The sequence below is a fragment of the Myotis daubentonii genome, chromosome 2, assembly GCF_963259705.1.
Source record: "Myotis daubentonii chromosome 2, mMyoDau2.1, whole genome shotgun sequence".
NCBI lineage: Eukaryota > Metazoa > Chordata > Mammalia > Chiroptera > Vespertilionidae > Myotis > Myotis daubentonii.
Window position 1 is genome coordinate 79,961,432 of NC_081841.1, and position 18,726 is coordinate 79,980,157.

The 18,726-nt window shown below is 38.6% G+C and overlaps 1 protein-coding gene across 5 annotated transcripts in view; it reads right to left on the reverse strand.

Annotated features, from left to right (window-relative positions):
• PPFIA2 (PTPRF interacting protein alpha 2) overlaps positions 1 to 18,726 on the reverse strand; it is a 462,495-nt gene that overhangs the window by 357,225 nt on the left and 86,544 nt on the right. For 3 of the 5 annotated variants that reach the window (XM_059683711.1, XM_059683712.1, XM_059683710.1), the window contains exon 3: positions 4,461 to 4,514. The exons of the other annotated variants lie outside the window; for them this stretch is intronic. In XM_059683711.1, the coding sequence (XP_059539694.1) occupies positions 4,461 to 4,514 (54 nt within the window). The remainder of the gene's footprint in view (positions 1 to 4,460; positions 4,515 to 18,726) is intronic. 5 annotated transcript variants of the gene reach the window in all.

The window sequence follows — 18,726 nt, forward strand, 5'->3', positions numbered from 1 at the left end:
GAATAAACGTAATACTGTATTGGTGAACAAGCTGAGCTACTAAATCCCACCTTAAATCTTGCCCACAGTCTGGGAAAAATCCTGGCTCCTGTCCAGGGGCTGGCTAACACCTCTATGTCACTGGCTCACTGGCCCCAGACAGGAAAACAATCTGTCACACTACTGGTTCCACATGGAACTGCATAGCCACAGCTCTCCAGATGCCAGGTACAGTGAGTACAGTTGAATGATGTTCAGATCTTGTACTCAGTGCTTCAGTATCCAGAATCCTCTTGGCCATATGAAGTTAAGTGGCTTAGAACTGACCCTGGCTTCCTAAAGGCTGGATGACAATCATGTGAAACACCCCTGATTACTTATAGTTCACAAGTTTTTCACATTTTTATATTGTTAATATTTAAAATTTAAAACAGTATGGGAATTTCTTTAAAAGTTCTATTTAATAATATTTTACCCTTTAGATTTTAATTATCTATTCTCTTTCCCTTAATTTTTATTTATAAATGTATGCTGCTTTTATGCTGAAGGTTAATCTGTAATCCAATTTTTGTAAATGAAAATCATGTCAAATGTAGAATATCTAATATAATATTTCATATAAAATTCTAAGTTAACATTTAACAGTTAATATTTGTCTTACTGATAGAATTTTTTTCTATAATTACTATGTGATTTAGAAAAACCTGCAAGTTCTTTTTGCTGCAGCAACTAATTTCCAGGGTCTGAATTTAAAAACATGCTTTTTAAAATCCTTTTCAAAAGAAAACCATTAGAAAACTTGAATTACCCCCCTGAAAATCATGAATGACAGGTTCTTTCATTATTAGCATTAAAACTGAGAATAATTCAAGTTTTAAAATACCTACATAGCCTTAATTAATGCAAACTATATTTCTGGAGTTCCTCAAATTTATTCTTATTATTACACACATTTATTTATAACTATTGCAAAATTTGACACAACTTTTATACATGCTTGGTATTTTAAAAAGCGAAAAATTCACTTTTTTCTTACACTTCAAAAGTAATATTTATTTCTATCCACAGAAAAATTTGCAATTTTTAAATATAACATTTAAATATGTATCTGGGATTTCATTATACTGGTAAAGAAATAAGACCACAGCTATGCATTCTTTCAGCACTTTATATATTCTGTTCAAGGAATGAAAAATAAGAGAACCTTCATTTTTTTACCAATGAAAACTTCATCATAAAAAGGATTTAGAAATTCACTGTAAATATTTATACAAAAGACACAATTTAGAAATGGATAAGAGATGTAAATGACTATTGCAAAGGCATTTTTAAAGAAAAAAATATAAAACTTCAAATAGATTTAGGTTATGTATAATTTAACCTGACTTCAGTTTTGTAACTTGGGGGCAAAAATAATAGCTTCATTAAAGGCCTTATTTTTAAATGATTGAAGTAACTCCTAGAATACTATCATCATTTCAACTTCTTACTTAAGACTACTTTCCATAAGCTTTAGGGAAGACTACAAATTATTTCATTACATAGCTCCTAGTAATACACCCCAGCTTGTTCTTTAACCATGGGAGACACTAAAGTTATGTGTATTTTTACTACCCCACCCCCAGATTGCCTAAACTCTTATAAACTATGAAATATGCATTATGTTCTCCACTCTACAAACGTTATAAAGTAAGCACAGTCTTTGAATTTCAGTCATTGTAGGCAGCAGTATAAAATACCCATTATCATAGCAGGACATAGCAAAGAGAGAACCTCTATCTTCACAATATTATAAATTATGTCTAAAGAAAAAAAAACATACATATGTGTAAATATACATACACATATGCACTTCACATTTAGTGAATGGGAATGAAGTTGGTTAAGTTTGAGTTCAGAACACCATCTTGCCTGTCTGTGACCTTTTCCCCTGCAAGGGGCTTCCAATAATTAGGCTTTATGCTCACTCAATCATTTATGCTTGGAAAGATTTTTTTTGGTTTTGGGGTGTTTTTTTTGTTAATATGTTTTTATTGATTTCAGAGAGGAAGAGAGAGGGAGAAAGAGAAACATCAATGATGAGAGAGAATCATTGACTGGCTGACTCCTACATGCCTTCGAGTTGGGATCAAGCCCGCAACACAAGCATGTATCCTGACCAGGAATCAAACCGTGACTCCTGGTTCCTAGTTCAACGCTCAACCACTGAACCACACCGGCCAGGCAGAAAGATGCTTTCTTGACAGGACATGATAAAGAAAATTATTTTAACATGTAAATAATGGATAAGAGTTCTATCACTATTTGCAGAAGATAGATGTTTCGTTTTGTTTTGAACAAGAGACAAATCATTTTAAAACTGATTGATCTTAATTGTATACTTCTTTCCAGAATCAATGAACAGGTGAGAAAGACACATTGAAGGAAATGGATTTATTTTTCTTTTATTTTTTTTTTAACTTTTTAAATTTATTTATCTCTATTGTTGAAAGTATTACAGATGTCCCCTTTGTTTGTGAAATGAGAGCCCAGTGCATGGTAGAACATATTTGGCAATGATACATCTGATAAAGGGTTAATATCCAAAATATATAAGGAATTCATACAACTTAACAAAGGGAAGACAAACAATCCAATTTAAAAATGGGCAAAGGACATAAATAGACACTCCTCCAAAGTGGACATACAGAAGACCAAGAGAAATGAAAAATGCTCAGTCAGATCAGAGAGATGCAAATTAAAAGGACAATGAGGTATCACCTCACATCTGTCAGAATGGCTATCATCAACAAATGACAAGTGCTGGTGAGGATGTGGAGAAAATGAAACCCTAGTACACTGCTGGTGGGAACGCAGGCTGGTACAGCCACTGTGGAAAACAATATGGAGTTTCCTCAAAAAATTAAAAATGGAACTCCCATTTGACCCAGTGATCTCACTTTTTAAAATCTTTATTGTTGAAAGTATTACATATGTCCCCTTCCCTCCCTTCGCCCCTCCTAGCCCACCCTATTTTCCCACCCTAGGCCTTCACCACCCTATTGTCTGTGTCCACGGGTTATGCATATATGCATACAAGTTCTTTGGTTCATCTCTTCCCACCCACCCATCCACCCCCACCTTCCTTCTGAGATTCCACAGTAGTCCATGCATCTATGTCTGTGGATCGATTTTGTTCATCAGTTTATTTTGTTCATTAGATTATGTACAAACACTACGCAAGACAGCGGGGTGAAATTATATCACATAAGCAGCGACCTATACTACTTACACGTAAGGATGGCCATAAATCCTGTCACAATGTACTTCCTGGGCTGACTTACATTTCACCTTGTCTTACACTGAAATCTAATTGGTTCAGGAACTAAATATAAGCTACTATCTGAAGACAATACATTTTTTTTAAATTCCTGCAACTTGATGAAGATTAGATAACATGAGACACCTGAGAGGGAGACAGAAGAGAAGCTACAACTACAAGTGATCTTTTTAACAGCTCACTGGTGTTTCAATGTAATAATGTTCTTCACCTGGATGCCTACATGCAGTCCAGCTAAAAACTGATAACTTTGGTTTCTGTTTGTTCCACATTAAATCTTACAATGCTGAGTACAAAAGCAAATGGTGATACCATTACTGCATTGACTGCTGAAATAAATTGAATCTTAGTACTTTAGACATATAGCATGAGCTCATGTTTATACTTCAAACATGAAATCACAGGAATGTTATATTAATTAATGTTTTCTGAAATTAGACATCACAGAAAGAACCAAAATGTTCCAAAACTAGACTATTGAGCAAAAATGATAATTCTCTCACCCTGGCTCATTTCACTCAGTGGTTACAAGGTCAGCCTGCACAGCAAAGGATCAAAGGTTCAATTCCCATTCCTCTCACATCCTTTCACCTCGCTCTCTCCCTCCCTCCCTCTCTCCATTTCTCCCTCCCTGCTACTCTCTTTCTCAATGGAAAAACAACAACAAAAAACAACAAAATGATTTCTTTAAAACTTTTGAATACTTTTTCTAAATTTCTAGAGACTTCCTAGGTCAAGTAGAAAAGAAACAGCAATATCACGAATCAATAGTGTTGATCAAATAGGTTGAAAAAATAATTAGAAAATATATTGCAACCCAAATCATACACTCATATTTGAAAAGGTAAACTCTCAAGTTCCAAAAGATTTTAACTTTTGGTATAATCCATTAGCAGGACATAAAATCATTTACATATTCTAATGAAGCCTTTATTCTTATTTTTAGAGTCAATACATGGAGAAGAATTTTATGAGTTATTAAAACTTTTTAAACACCAAATGACACCACAAGGCAAGTTCACACTTTTGTATTAGTTACTGGAATAACTATATATTTCAAAAAGTTACCTCTATAACCACTGTATGCAAGTAACCATCTGATGATGTGGTGTGTACATAATTCAATTCATTAATAGTTAATTTAATGAAGAAGCTAACTTACCGGTGGATCAGCCCCCTTAGAACCAGTCAGACCTCCTGTTAGGGATTCGATATCCTGAAAAGGGGAGAGGTGTTGATTGTAAAATGCTACTCAACAGCATGGAGAACTTCCCAGTCCCATAGTGTAATATTTTCTTTAAGCTACAAACTTAGGTAACTAAGCTACATTTGTTCTGTTTTTAGACCATCTTGCTATACAAATACTACACAAATAGCCTGTATCTAAAAATTTAGATTTGTTTCCAACTCTGTACAATCTATAAAAACAAAAAGTATAAATAGACGAAGTGTTCCTGACTATACAAAAAAAGGCTGTAGGTGCGAGAGCAGATGTTTTGTTCTCTTAGGAGCTAAAGTAAGTGAAGAAAGGAAATGAAAAAAATTAATGAAACTTCAATATAATACAGTATATCATTTGCAAGAATACTAATCCCATGGAAAATGCTGAACCTATAGAAATGATTCAATCACCCATAATCCATCTGTTCTATGATAGGGGTACAAGGGTAGAAGAAAATAGGATTACTTTTTTTTTCCCCCTCCTCTTCCTTTCTCTTTCATTTCCCTCCCCTTTACTAACAGGATGTGTAAGTAATTGATTCATCAATGGTTTGTGTTTAACCTTATGTTCTGGCTAAGATTTTGTTGCAGTTCTCAGTTGGCCAGACAAGAACAGAGACTTTTAATCCAGCCCTGGACTTACATGCCTGACCACCAGGAATGCATAGGCTGATGGATTAGGTCTCAGAAACACTGGGATGATGCACACCCAATCTCCACTTGACCGGTTTCAGGACACTGGCCATCCTGTTCTGAGGACCAGTAATGAAGACATTCATCAAGACACAGGACCCCCACAGGGACTCAAATTTCAGAGCCCCCTCTGTACCCTTACCCAGACTCTCTTCCCCTGATTCCCCTTTAAAAGCTTATTCCTAACAAGTTTAAAGGGAAGGCGGATGTTAGGGTTTTCACCTGTTACCTTCCCAAATTTCTAGCATCTGATACTAAGCACATTTATAATCTAACCCAGTGGTTCTCAACCTTGGCTGCACATTAGAATCACCTGGGAATCATTTATAAATCCCGATTTCTGGGCCTCATCCTCCGAAAATTCTGTTTCTTTGTTACTAATGTTGGGCCCCCACCCCATAACAAAGAAACAGAATTTCCGGAGGATGAGGCCCAGAAATCAGGATTTTAAAAAGATTCCCAGGTGATTCTAATGTGCAGCCAAGGTTGAGAACCACTGGTCTAACCCTTGTCTCTGCGTTTTGGCTGGATAGTGACAGATAGTAGCGCGAGCACTGGACTCGGTTGACCTCCGGTTTCATACATAGATGAAACTATAAACAGATAGGGATAGATTAGCTATTCTTTTACAAGGGTCATTTCTAATCTTGAGTCACTAACCACAGAGGATCATGCCTGAGTAGACTGATTGCCAATGGAGAAATGAGTGATGCTGTGACACACTGGAGAGCATGCATATTGCAGGGACAAGTAGAGCTGAGCCTGGCCATTGCAGGGCTTTGGTTCTAGGGTTTCTAATCAGACCACTTTGCCAAAGCTAACCGTCCACGGTTTTAAGCAAAATCTCTCAGGATGTTAATGTTTGCAAGTGTTTTGATTTTAAAACCATGGGCCCACACCTCCAAAATGAAAAAGCAAACAATCAAGAAACTGTCTGCTCAAAGGCTGTCAGTTAGGAGTTTGGGGTTACCTTGAAGAGTTACACTATTTGCTAAAAAGTTTCCTTTGTGTGATCCTGGTAACTTCTTATATGTTTGCATCTCGTACATATAGGGTTGAGGAACCTGGGAAAATATTGTTGTATTTAAAAAATCAAATGAAAAATAACTGAATAAAGATAGAAAGAAGAAAATAAATACCTATGATCAGAGAAACAGCCAACACCTTGATATCATGAAGATTTATGTTACTAGTTCATTGGGACTTAATCACACCATTTCCCTGGTTATCTCAAAAAATAGGGAATCTTGAACCACTTCAAAAAAAAACAAACACAACTAACGACGGAACGGACATCATCCAGAACCACAGGAAGGCTGGCTGAGTGGAAATTCTACAACTAGGAGGAAAGAGAATATCATACCCAGACTCAGAGGAGGCGCAGTGCTGAAGTGAAATACTCAGGTGCGGCGTGCGCGGAGCGGGCTGGCGGCGGAGGGCACGGTTGTTGTTTTCAATCGGGAGGGAGTTTCAGACTCTGAGCTCCAGATCTGGGCGAGTCTCTAGGGACCCAGACTCAAACGGGAGAAGCGGGACTGTCTGGCTTCGGTCGGAACTCGAAGACAGCTTTCTCTCTGAGGTTTGCAACTGTTGCTGGGATTCTGTGAGGCAGAGCCCCTAGGGACAGAACTGAGAGCAGCCATAACTGTTCGCTCGGCCCGGACTGTAGATCCCTGGGGACCCGCCCCGCCCAAGCCCTGCGCAGAACCACTTGCCGGATAGCCTCAGGCAAAGGCTAGATTAGCACCGCCCTAGAGATCCAGCACAGAAGCTCTCCCACTGCAGACACAGCGGACTCTCATAGCCAGTTAGCCTGGAGGTCAAATCACCCCCAGTATTGCCGACATCAATCAAGGCTTAACTACAACAAGACTGCGCACAAAGACCACTAGGGGGTGTACCAAGAAAGCATAAAAAATGCGGAGACAAAGAAACAGGACAAAACTGTCAATGGAGGATATTGAGTTCAGAACCACACTTTTAAGGTCTCTTAAGAACTGTCTAGAAGCCGCCAATAAATGTAGTGAGATCCTCAAGAAAACTAACGAGACCCTCGATGTTATGATAAAGAACCAACTAGAAATTAAGCATACACGGACTGAAATAACGAATACTATACAGACTCCCAACAGCAGACCAGAGGAGCGCAAGAATCAAGGCAAAGATTTGAAATGCGAAGAAGCTAAAAACACCCAACCGGAAAAGCAAAATGAAAATAGAATCCGAAAATACAAAGATAGTGTAAGGAGCCTCTGGGACAGCTTCAAGTGTACCAACATCAGAATTATAGGGGTGCCAGAAGATGAGAGAGAGCAAGATATTGAAAACCTATTTGAAGAAATAATGACAGAAAACTTCCCCTACCTGGTGAAAGAAATAGACTTACAGGTCCAGGAAGCGCAGAGAACCCCAAACAAAAGGAATCCAAAGAGGACCACACCAAGACACATCATAATTAAAATGCCAAGAGCAAAAGACAAAGAGAGAATCTTAAAAGCAGCAAGAGAAAGAAACTCAGTTACCTACAAGGGAATACCCATACGACTGTCAGCTGATTTCTCAACAGAAACTTTGCAGGCCAGAAGGGAATGGCAAGAAATATTCAAAGTGATGAATACCAAGAACCTACAACCAAGATTACTTTATCCAGCAAAGCTATCATTCAGAACTGAAGGTCAGATAAAGAGCTTCACAGATAAGGAAAAGCTAAAGGAGTTCATCACCACCAAACCAGGATTATATGAAATGCTGAAAGGTATCCTTTAAGAAGAGGAAGAAGAAGAAAAAGGTAAAGATACAAATTATGAACAACAAACATGCATCTATCAACAAGTGAATCTAAGAATCAAGTGAATAATCTGGTGATCATAATAGAATCAGGGACATAGAAAGGGAATGGACTGACTATTCTTGGGGAGGAAAGGGGTGTGGGAGATTCGGGAAGAGACTGGACAAAAATCGTGCACCTATGGATGAGGACAGTGGGTGGGGAGTGAGGGCGGAGGGTGGGGTGGGAACTGGGAGGAGGGGAGTTATGGGGGGTGGGGAAAGAGGAACAAATGTAATAATCTGAACAATAAAGATTTAATAATAAAAAAATAGGGAATCTTAACAACACATATGGGGCCCAAATGAGCATGTGAAGAAAACACTGAAGGCAGGGGAGAAGGAAGGGATGGTGCAATGCAAGTTTCCATTTGGAGAAGCTGATTCTAAATGGGAACTCAGTGGGTGATGAATTTCGACATGCATGTTTTATTAGGGCCACAAATGACAAGGAAATCACAAGGGATGCTAGCCAAAAAAAGTAAGTTGTCTTCTCTGTAATGGATATATTGTATATAATATGTTTTCCTATCCAGCATTCCTTTGGGGAACCCTCCTACTCCCTGACTCTAGCTCCATAAAAAGGCTTACAAAAATTGCATCAAATGTTGTAAGAGCCTGCCAGAGAATTAAGGCAATTTAGGTTCTGGAAAGTATAATGGTATAGTCAAAGTCCGTAATTTTATTGTATGAACAATGTTTGATACTAAATGTTCTCCCTGCCTTCAAACTTTAGATCATTTCTGGCTCTCAAAAACAAAAAGGTCCTAATTAATACTCCTGCATTGTTCTATTGTTAAAATGTTCCCCCTCTCTATCCTGTTAAAATTCTTTATTCTAGTACCATACACACTGTAAACAACCAAATCACCTACATTATTAGATCTTGCATGTTCTTTAACATTTCTATTAAGTCATCTATAAATTATGTCCTTAAAAGCAAAGTATAAAACATATACATAAGTTGCTCAACAAAATTAATATTCCTTATAAATCCAAAGATAATATAATTTTTTTAAAATGTTTCAGAGTTTTAAGGGATGAACTGAGAAGATTTGGTAGTAAAATAGCTGAACTATTAGATGAACAGAAAAAACACACAACCCATTTTCCTGTTATGACCATGACAAAAAAAGTTCCAAATTCTATTCCTATGAAAGGTTTATTGTGAGTACATTTAAAATGAAAGAAAATTATATGTTAAGTGCATTTTGAGTTAATACCTTCTGTTCTTCATAGAGAAGCATATAACTTAAATTAACAGTAGAATTGCTGATGGTAATACCAGAGATAATAGAGAAATTGATTCAGTTTTAAAAAGTACTTTAGCAATTTGATGCATTTTGTCATAGTGTTAAAAGTTCCATCACGAATTTCTTGCTATCATAGATAAACTTGGAAAATTTTCAGGTTTCTAAAATCTTAAGCTTTTCATGATAGTCATGGTCCTGAGAAAAATAAAGCAAATGAGAATTTAGAAAATAAATAGAAATGCATTGGTATTTATGGTTTTTAACATGTTGAATTAAAGCAAACGCTGAACTCATGGCTGTAAACAGAGTATAGATGTACATTTTTATTCCATTCATTTGTCTTGTTTCATTGAAAAACTTTTTTGAGCTTGTGTTCTACTTTGAGCATAAGTTGAAAAAGAGTGTCCTACTTGGACAGACACCCTATTAAGCATGTTTCATCTCTCAATAAAAAAAAAAAATTCAGGTATGAATGAGCATAAGTGTGGATAAATGCTTTTTTGTGGTAAAATTAATAGGTTAAATAAATAATTAATTTGAGATGCTCTGAACATAATTAAAAATGAGTAAATTTTTTATGGTTATTAAATATTTTACCTATAAAATATAACTGAAACCCTTGACAAATGTATCTATCTTCTTTAGATAGATTTTTTTTAAGTTTTTTCAATCTATTTTCATATAGATAGCAACCAAAGGGGACATCAAAAAATAAATACATTGATAGCCTAGAAAACTTTTAAGCTAACTACTATAGTAATATTTTTTTTTATTGCTTAAAGTATTACAAAGGGTATTACATATGTATCCATTTTTTCCCCCGCCCTAGACAGTCCCCTAGCCTATCACCCCGTGTCTTATGTCCATTGGTTATGCTTATATTCATGCATACAAGTCCTTTAGTTGATCTCTTACCCCCCTACCTCCTGCCCCCCAACCCTCCCCGGCCTTCCCGCTGCAGTTTGACAATCTGTTTGAGGCAGCTCTGCCTCTGTATCTATTATTGTTCAAAAGTTTATAATGGTCTCTATTGTCCATGAATGAGTGAGATCATGTGGTATTTTTCCTTTATTGACTGGCTTATTTCACTTAGCATAATGCTCTCCAGTTCCATCCATGACGTTGCAAATGGTAAGAATTCCTTCCTTTTTACAGCAGCATAGTATTCCATCGTGTAGATGTACCACAGTTTTCTAATCCATTCATCTACTGATGGGCACTTAGGCTGTTTCCAGATCTTAGCTATGGTGAATTGTGCTGCTATGAACATAGGGGTGCATATATCCTTTCTGATTGGTGTTTCTGGTTTCTTGGGATATATTCCTAGAAGTGGGATCACAGGGTCAAATGGGAGTTCCATTTTCAGTTTTTTAAGGAAACTCCATACTGTCTTCCATAGTGGCTGCACCAGTCTGCATTCCCACCAGCAGTGCACAAGTGTTCCTTTTTCTCCACATCCTCTCCAGCACTTGTCGTTTGTTGATTTGTTGATGATAGCCAGTCTGACCGGTGTGAGATGGTACCTCGTTGTTGTTTTGATTTGCATCTCTCGGATGATTAGTGACTTTGAGCATGTTTTCATATGTCTCTTGGCTTTCTGGATGTCCTCTTTTGAAAGGTGTCTATTTAGGTCCTTTGCCCATTTTTTGATTGGATTGTTTATCTTTCTTTTGTTAAGTTGTATGAGTTCCCTATAAATTTTGGAGATTAGGCCCTTGTCAGATATGTCATTGGCAAATATGTTTTCCCACACAGTGGGTTTTCTCGTTGTTTTGTTGATGGTTTCTTTTGCTGTGCAGAAGCTTTTTATTTTGATGTAGTCCCATTTGTTCATTTTTTCTTTAGTTTCAAGTGCCCTAGGAGCTGTATCAGTGAAGAAATTGCTTCGGCATATGTCTGAGATTTTGTTGCCTTTGGATTCTTCTAGAATTTTTATGGTTTCCTGTCGTACATTTAAGTCCTTTATCCATTTTGAGTTTATTTTTGTGTATGGTGTAAGTTGGTGGTCTAGTTTCATTTTCTTGCATATATCTGTCCAATTTTCCCAGCACCATTTATTGAAGAGACTATCTTGGCTCCATTGTATGTTCTTGCCTCCTTTGTCAAATATTAATTGAGCATATTGGTTCGGGCCGATTTCTGGGGTCTCTATTCTATTCCATTGATCTATATGCCTATTCTTGTGCCAGTACCAGGCAGTTTTGAGAACAGTGGCTTTGTAATACAACTTGATATCTGGTATTGAGATCCCACCTACTTTGTTCTTTTTCAGGATTGCTGCAGCTATTCGGGGTCTTTTTTTATTCCAGATGAATTTTTGGAGAGTTCGTTCTAGATCTCTGAAGTATGCCGTTGGTATTTTAATGGGAAGTGCGTTGAATTTATAGATTGCTTTGGGTAGTATGGACATTTTAATGATGTTGATTCTACCAATCCATGAACACGGTATGTTCTTCCATCTGTTTATGTCTTCCTCTATATCTTTTTTCAACGTCCTGTAGTTTTCTGAGTAGAGGTCTTTTACCTCTTTAGTTAAGTTTATTCCTAGGTAGCTTAATTTTTTTGGTGCAATGGTAAACAGGATTGTTTTTATAATCTCTCTGCCTGAAAGTTCACTATTGGTGTATAGAAATGCCTCAGATTTCTTGGGGTTAATTTTGTATCCTGCTACATTGCCAAATTCATGTATTAAGTCTAGTAGCTTTTTGATGGAATCTCTAGGGTTTTGTATGTATAATATCATGTCGTCTGCAAATAAGGACAGTTTTACTTCCTCTTTTCCAATTTGGATGCCTTTTATTTCTTCTTCTTGCCGAATTGCAATGGCTAACACTTCCAGTACTATGTTGAACAGGAGCGGTGAGAGGGGGCATCCCTATCTTGTTCCTGTTCTTAGGGGAAATGGTGTTAGTTTTTGTCCATTGAGTACGATGTTGGCTGTGGGCCTGTCATATATGGCTTTTATTATGTTGAGGTATGATCCTTCTAGTCCCACCTTGCTGAGAGTTTTTATCAAAAATGGGTGTTGAATTTTGTCAAATGCTTTTTCTGCATCAATTGATATGACCATGTGGTTTTTTTCTTTCAATTTGTTTATGTGATGTATCACGTTTATTGATTTGCGGATATTGTACCATCCTTGCATCCCTGGGATAAATCCTACTTGGTCATGGTGTATGATCTTTCTGATGTACTGCTGGATCCGATTTGCTAAGATTTTGTTGAGGATTTTGGCATCTATGTTCATGAGGGATATTGGCCTGTAATTCTCTTTCATTGTGTTGTCTTTACCTGGTTTTGGTATTAGGGTGATGCTGGCTTCATAGAATGAGCTTGGAAGTGTTCCTTCCTCTTGAATTTTTTGTATTAGTCTGAGGAGGATAGGTTTTAGTTCTTCCTTGAATGTTTGGTAAAACTCCCCTGTGAAGCCGTCTGGTCCTGGGCTTTTGTTTGATGGAAGCTTTTTGATGACTGCTTCAATTTCTTCCATAGTTATTGGCCTGTTGAGATTTTTAGATTCTTCCTGATTGAGTTTTGGAATGTTGTATTTTTCTAGGAATTTGTCCATTTCCTCCATGTTGTCTAGTTTGTTGGAGTAGAGCTGTCCATAGTATTTTTTAACAATCATTTGTATTTCTGTGGGGTCTGTTGTTATTTCGCCTCTATCGTTTCTGATTTTATTTATTTGGGTCCTCTCTCTCTGCTTCTTGGTGAGTCTGGCTAGAGGTTTGTCAATCTTGTTTATCCTTTCAAAGAACCAGCTCTTGGTTTCATTGATTTTCTGTATTGTTTTTTTGGTCTCTATGTCATTTATTTCTGCTCTAATCTTTATTATCTCCTTCCTTCTGCTCACTCTGGGGTTTTCTTGTTGCTCTCTTTCTAATTCTTTGAGTTGTAGAGTTAGATGATTTACTACCATTTTTTCTTGTTTTTTGAGATAGGCCTGTAGAGCTATAAACTTCCCTTTCAGGACTGCTTTCATTGTGTCCCATAGGTTTTGGATTGTTGTGTTTTCATTGTCATTAGTTTCCTGGATGTTTTTAATTTCTTCTTTGATCTCATTGGTAACCCAATCAATATTTAATAGCATGCTATTCAGCTTCCAGGTGTTTGAGTATTTTGGGTTGTTTTTATTGTAGTTTATTTCTAGTATTATGCCATCATGGTCTGCGAAGATGCTTTTTATGATTTCAATCTTCTTGAATTTGGGGATTCTTTGCTTGTGACCCAATATGTGGTCTATTTTTGAAGATGTACCATGAGCACCTGAGAAGAACGTATATTCCCTGGCTTTGGGGTGAAGTGTTCTGAAGATGTCTATTAAGTCCATCTGATCTAGTGAGTCATTTAGGATTGCTGTATCTTTGCTGATTGTTTGTCTATAGGACTTATCCAGTGCTGTCAATGGTGTATTAAAGTCCCCTACTATGATTGTATTGTTGTCGATCTCTCCTTTGATATCTTCCAGGAGTTTTTTTATGAATTGGGGTGCTCCTACATTGGGTGCATATATGTTTACCAGGGTTATATCTTCTTGTTGTATTGATCCCTTTAGTATTATGAAGTGGCCTTCATTATCTCTTGTTAAGGCCTTCACTTTGAGGTCTATTTTGTCCGATATAAGTATTGCTACCCCAGCTTTCTTTTCCTTTCCATTTGCCTGAAAGATATTTTTCCATCCTTTCACTTTCAGTCTGTGTGATCCCTTCTAATGAGGTGGGTTTCTTGTAGACAGCAGATGTATGGGTCATGTTTTTTTATCCATTCAGCCACTCGATGTCTTTTGGTTGGAGCATTTAGTCCGTTTACGTTTACAGTTATTATTGAAAGGTACTTGTTTGTAGCCATTTCTTTTTGTGTGTGTGTGTGGCTGTTTTCTTTCTGAGGTTTTTATTTCTTCGTTTTATACCAGTCCCTTTAGCATTCCTTGCATTGCTGGCTTGGTGGTGACAAACTCCCTTAGCCTTTTTTTGTCTGTGAAGCTTCTTATTTCCCCTTCAAGTTTGAATGATAGCCTTGCTGGATAGAGTATTCTTGGATTCAGTCCTTTGCTTTGCATCACTTTGTAAATTTCAGTCCATTCTTTTCTGGCCTGATGTGTTTCTGTTGAGAAATCATTTGACAGTCTAATGGGAGATCCCTTGTATGTAACTTTCCATCTCTCTCTTGCAGCCTGTAAGATTCTCTCTTTGTCCTGAACATTTGCCATGGTGATTATGATGTGCCTTGGTGTGGGTCTTTTCGGGTTCACCTTGTTTGGGACTCTCTGGGCTTGTGTGACTTTTTTCTTCCCCACCTCAGGAAAGTTTTCTGATATTATTTCTTCAAGTAGGTTTTCTAATCCTTGTTCATCCTTCTGTTGTTCTGGTACTCCTATTATTCGTATGTTGTTTTGTTTCATGTTGTCCCAAAGCTCCCTTAGGCTCTCCTCCTGTCTTTTAATTTTTTTCTCCAATTGCAGTACATTTTGGGTGTGTTTTGCTTCCTTGTCTTCTAATTCACTAATTCGGTCCTCCGCTTCTCCTAGTCTACTGTTGATACTTTCAATGGAGTTTTTCATTGCAGCTATATCACTCTTCATTTCTTCTTGGGTCTTACTTAAGTTGTTGATTTTTTCATCTGTTTCTTCTAGCTTCTTCCATATGTTATCGATTTTTTCATCTGTTTCTTCTAGCTTCTTCCATATGTTATCGATTTTTTCATCTGTTTCTTCTTGCTTCTTGAAGAGGTTGTCGATTTTTTCCTCCATCCGGTTTATGCACTCTAGGACCCTTATTCTGAATTCTTTATCTGTCATGTTGCATGCCTCTGTATTACTTAGCTGCTTTTCTGGAGAGTCCTCCTTCTCTTTCCTTTGGGGGTTTCTTTGTCTACCCATGTTTGATCTCACTGACATATCTAGATGTTGAGTCGTTCAATGGGTGGCAGTGACTCCTTGGTCTGTGGTTGCTCTTCGGGCGGTTGCGGTAGCTGCTGCTCTTCAGTTGGCAGCAGCTCCTCTGGTGGGTGCTGTTCACAGCTGTGGTGGCTCTTCTGCCTGGTGGGGCGAGGTTTCACGTACAGCTGCTGTTCCTCAGCAGAGGATGTGGTGCTCAGGAGGTTGCTGTTGCTTGGGTCTGCTGCAGTGATTTAAAGGCACAAAATACAACACAACAAGGCACCACGTACCAGGCACTCTACACAAATATATTCACGATATTAATAACTCCAAATAAAGGTGACCACCTGAATTAAGAGAATTAGGGGATAAGGAAGAAGGAAGAGAAAAAGATAAAAGAAAAAAAAGAAAAGAAAAGTAGGGACCAAAAAAAGGAGTGCAAAAATGAAATCGGGAAAAAGGAGCGGGGAAAATAAAAGCGAGAAAAGAAAAGAAAAAAAAAATAGCGAAAAGAGAGAATGAAGTGGAAGAGGGGAAGAGACTTTTTATATGAGGAGAATACTCCTATAGAACAGCCATTAATCCCAACAAATTCCAGCAACAGCTCCCTGGATATGAATGCAAACTAGAAACAACCAATAATATGACAATGAAAATAGAATGGAGAACACTAATCCCAAAATAAAATAAAGAGAAAATAAAATGGCACTTTAAAAAATGGTAAAATGGTAGCAGTAATAATACTGGTTAAAAAATAAGAAGGTAGTAATTAAAAGGGTAAAATCAGGTGATGGAAAAAGAAAAAAAAAAGAACAGAAAAAAAAATAAAAAAAAAATATTGATTTCTTAGTTAAAAAGTGAAAAAAGAAAAAAAAATGCAGTAGTGAAGGTCCTTCGGTTCTTCTATTCTTCAGTGTGGCTCGCCTTAGACCTTCCAGGTACTCAGGAGAGTGTTGAGTTTCCCTGCGATATACTGTTCCTCTGTGTTGTGAACCACAGTCCTTATTTTAAAGCATGCCGCATTTATTTCCCAGACTGCCTTATTTTGTGTTTAGCAAAGAGTCAGTTTGTGGGTCAGCCTCTGGGTGGCAGTGTTCTGGGGTTGGCCTCTGGGGCTATAGGGCCTCTCTTTCCAGTGGAAGTTCACTGTCCAGAGCTGACTGCGTAATAGTTAGTTACCGGCGCTATGTTGTTTCTGGGATTGAAAATCCCTCTATAGGCCAGACCCTGTTAACTCCCAGGGACTGATAAGGTTATTTTAATCCTTGATCTCGTACAGGGTGGAATCTGGGTGTGGCTGTGCTCCTTGCCTGGGGGCCGGGGGGAGGAGCCTCACTCTCTGGAGAGAGTGGCTGCCCCAGTCTTGGGCTCAGGGGTCTCAGCACTCAATTCGCTGCCACCTCTCCCAGCTCCCCCTCTCTCCCCAGTCTCTCCCCAGATTCCACTCCTCCGCACACTCTCCCTCTCTTCAGCACAGGTGAGTGTCTGTATCCGAAATGTCCCATGAACAGGATTCAGTGAAAACAAACAAACAAACGCAGGCAGCGGAAACGGGGAAGGCTTGGTTTCTGTAAGCTTCTTCTCTTACTGGGACTGCATGGTCAGGTCAGCTCTTCAGGCTGCCCCCTTTAGGCTCAGTCCTCCGCGGTCACAGAACCCAGCTCTCAATTTCCCTGGCGGCGCCAGGAATCCCGCGGTTCTCCTTTCCCCCGTCAGGGGCTGTGCCTGTCCCAGGGGACGCGGCTGTCTGCCACGCGGTCTCCCTCCGACTCTCTGGGCTCAGAGGTCTGGCAAACTTTCCTGCCCAAATCCCTGGTTTTTTTTTTACCTTTCCAGGGGAGTTCTGCTCTTCCCGGCTGCAAACCCTCTCACCAGCTGAGCAATTTCGCCAATTCGGTGTGGGTGTTACTAGTTTCAGCTGTTCATTCCATTTGCTCCAGGACACAACCTGGGACGCGTCTGCCTATATCACCGCCATCTTGGTTCTCCTACTATAGTAATATTTAATTAAAAAAATTTAAAACAAACTTTGATTTTTTACTGTTACAGAATTTATTAACTCTATTATACTTCATGCTTTAGATTTAATAGCTAGTAAACTAGCTACCATTTATTGAACATTTACATTCCAGGCACTCTCTTTAAATGCTTTATACACATTATAAACAACTTTATAATGTGGTTATAGCAGCCTTATAAGTGTGGATGAAAAGGGCCCACATGCTAACCTGACAAGCTTGTGGGGGCCTATAGAGTGGCCTTGCAATCTCAGAGACACAAAGTAACCACAAAGGATGGTCTGAAATTAAAACTTTCTTAATTAAAATGCAGTCTATGGTAGGTAGTCATATTCTAGGCTGGTACCTTCCCTGACAAAGATCAACCTTGACCTCAACTGAGCCTATTGTCCTTTTTGCATCTACTATAACATACCTTTGGAGTGTCAGGGTAACTTCCCTTTTTCTGGACCCTTCAAAGCACAACCAATGCACTGGGGCAGAAACCATAAATTCCCTCATTGTTATTGTTACCTGTTATTGTTTTCATGTTAAGTGTTGACTCTTAACTATCCTGTACCCACCTATGTAAAAGAAGTATGTGCCTATCATTTTACTTTTTATCCAGTCCCAGAGGTTTCCACCCCCTTTGCTTTTTCCTCACCTCCCTAATTTATCACCAATGGATTTCATGTAACCCACTTACATCTCTTCTATTGATTGTAATGTATAAAACAGCGGTTCTCAACCTGTGGGTCACGACCCCTTTGGGGGTCGAATGACCCTTTCACAGGGGTCGCCAAAGACTATCGGAAAACACATATATAACTACATATTGTTTTTGTGATTAATCAATATGCTTTAATTATGTTCAATTTGTAACAATGAAAATACATCCTGCATCCTGCATATCAGATATTTACATTACGATTCATAACAGTAGCAAAATTACAGTTATGAAGTAGCAATGAAAATAATTTTATGGTTGGGGGGTCACCACAACATGAGGAACTGTATTAAAGGGTCGCGGCATTAGGAAGGTTGAGAACCACTGGTATAAAACAAGGTGCAAAACTGTCATTCCCAGGAGCCTTATCTCAATTCCTTGAGATTCTGTTTCCCAGCAACTGTCAACAGTTTGGCTCAAATAAACTCACACAAATTCTTCAAAAGTTCAAATGTTTCTTATGATAACACTAGAGGCCTGGTACATGAAATTCAGCCTGGCCTGCACCCTCTTCAATCCAGGACCCCTGAGGGGATGTCCGACTGCTGGTTTAGGCCCGATTCCTGTGGGATCGGGCCTAAACTGGCAGTCAGACATCCCTCTCACAAGCTGGGACCACTGGCTCCTAACTGCTCACCTGCCTGCCTGCCTGATTGCCCCCTAACTGCTCCCCTGCTGGCCTGATCTCCCCTTCACTGCTCCCCTGCTGGCCTGATCGCCCCTAACTGCCCTCCCCTACCAGCCTGATCACCCCTAACTGCCCTCCCTGTCAGTCTGATCACCCCCTAACTGCTCCACCCTGCCAGCCAGCCTGATTGCCACCTCACTGCCCT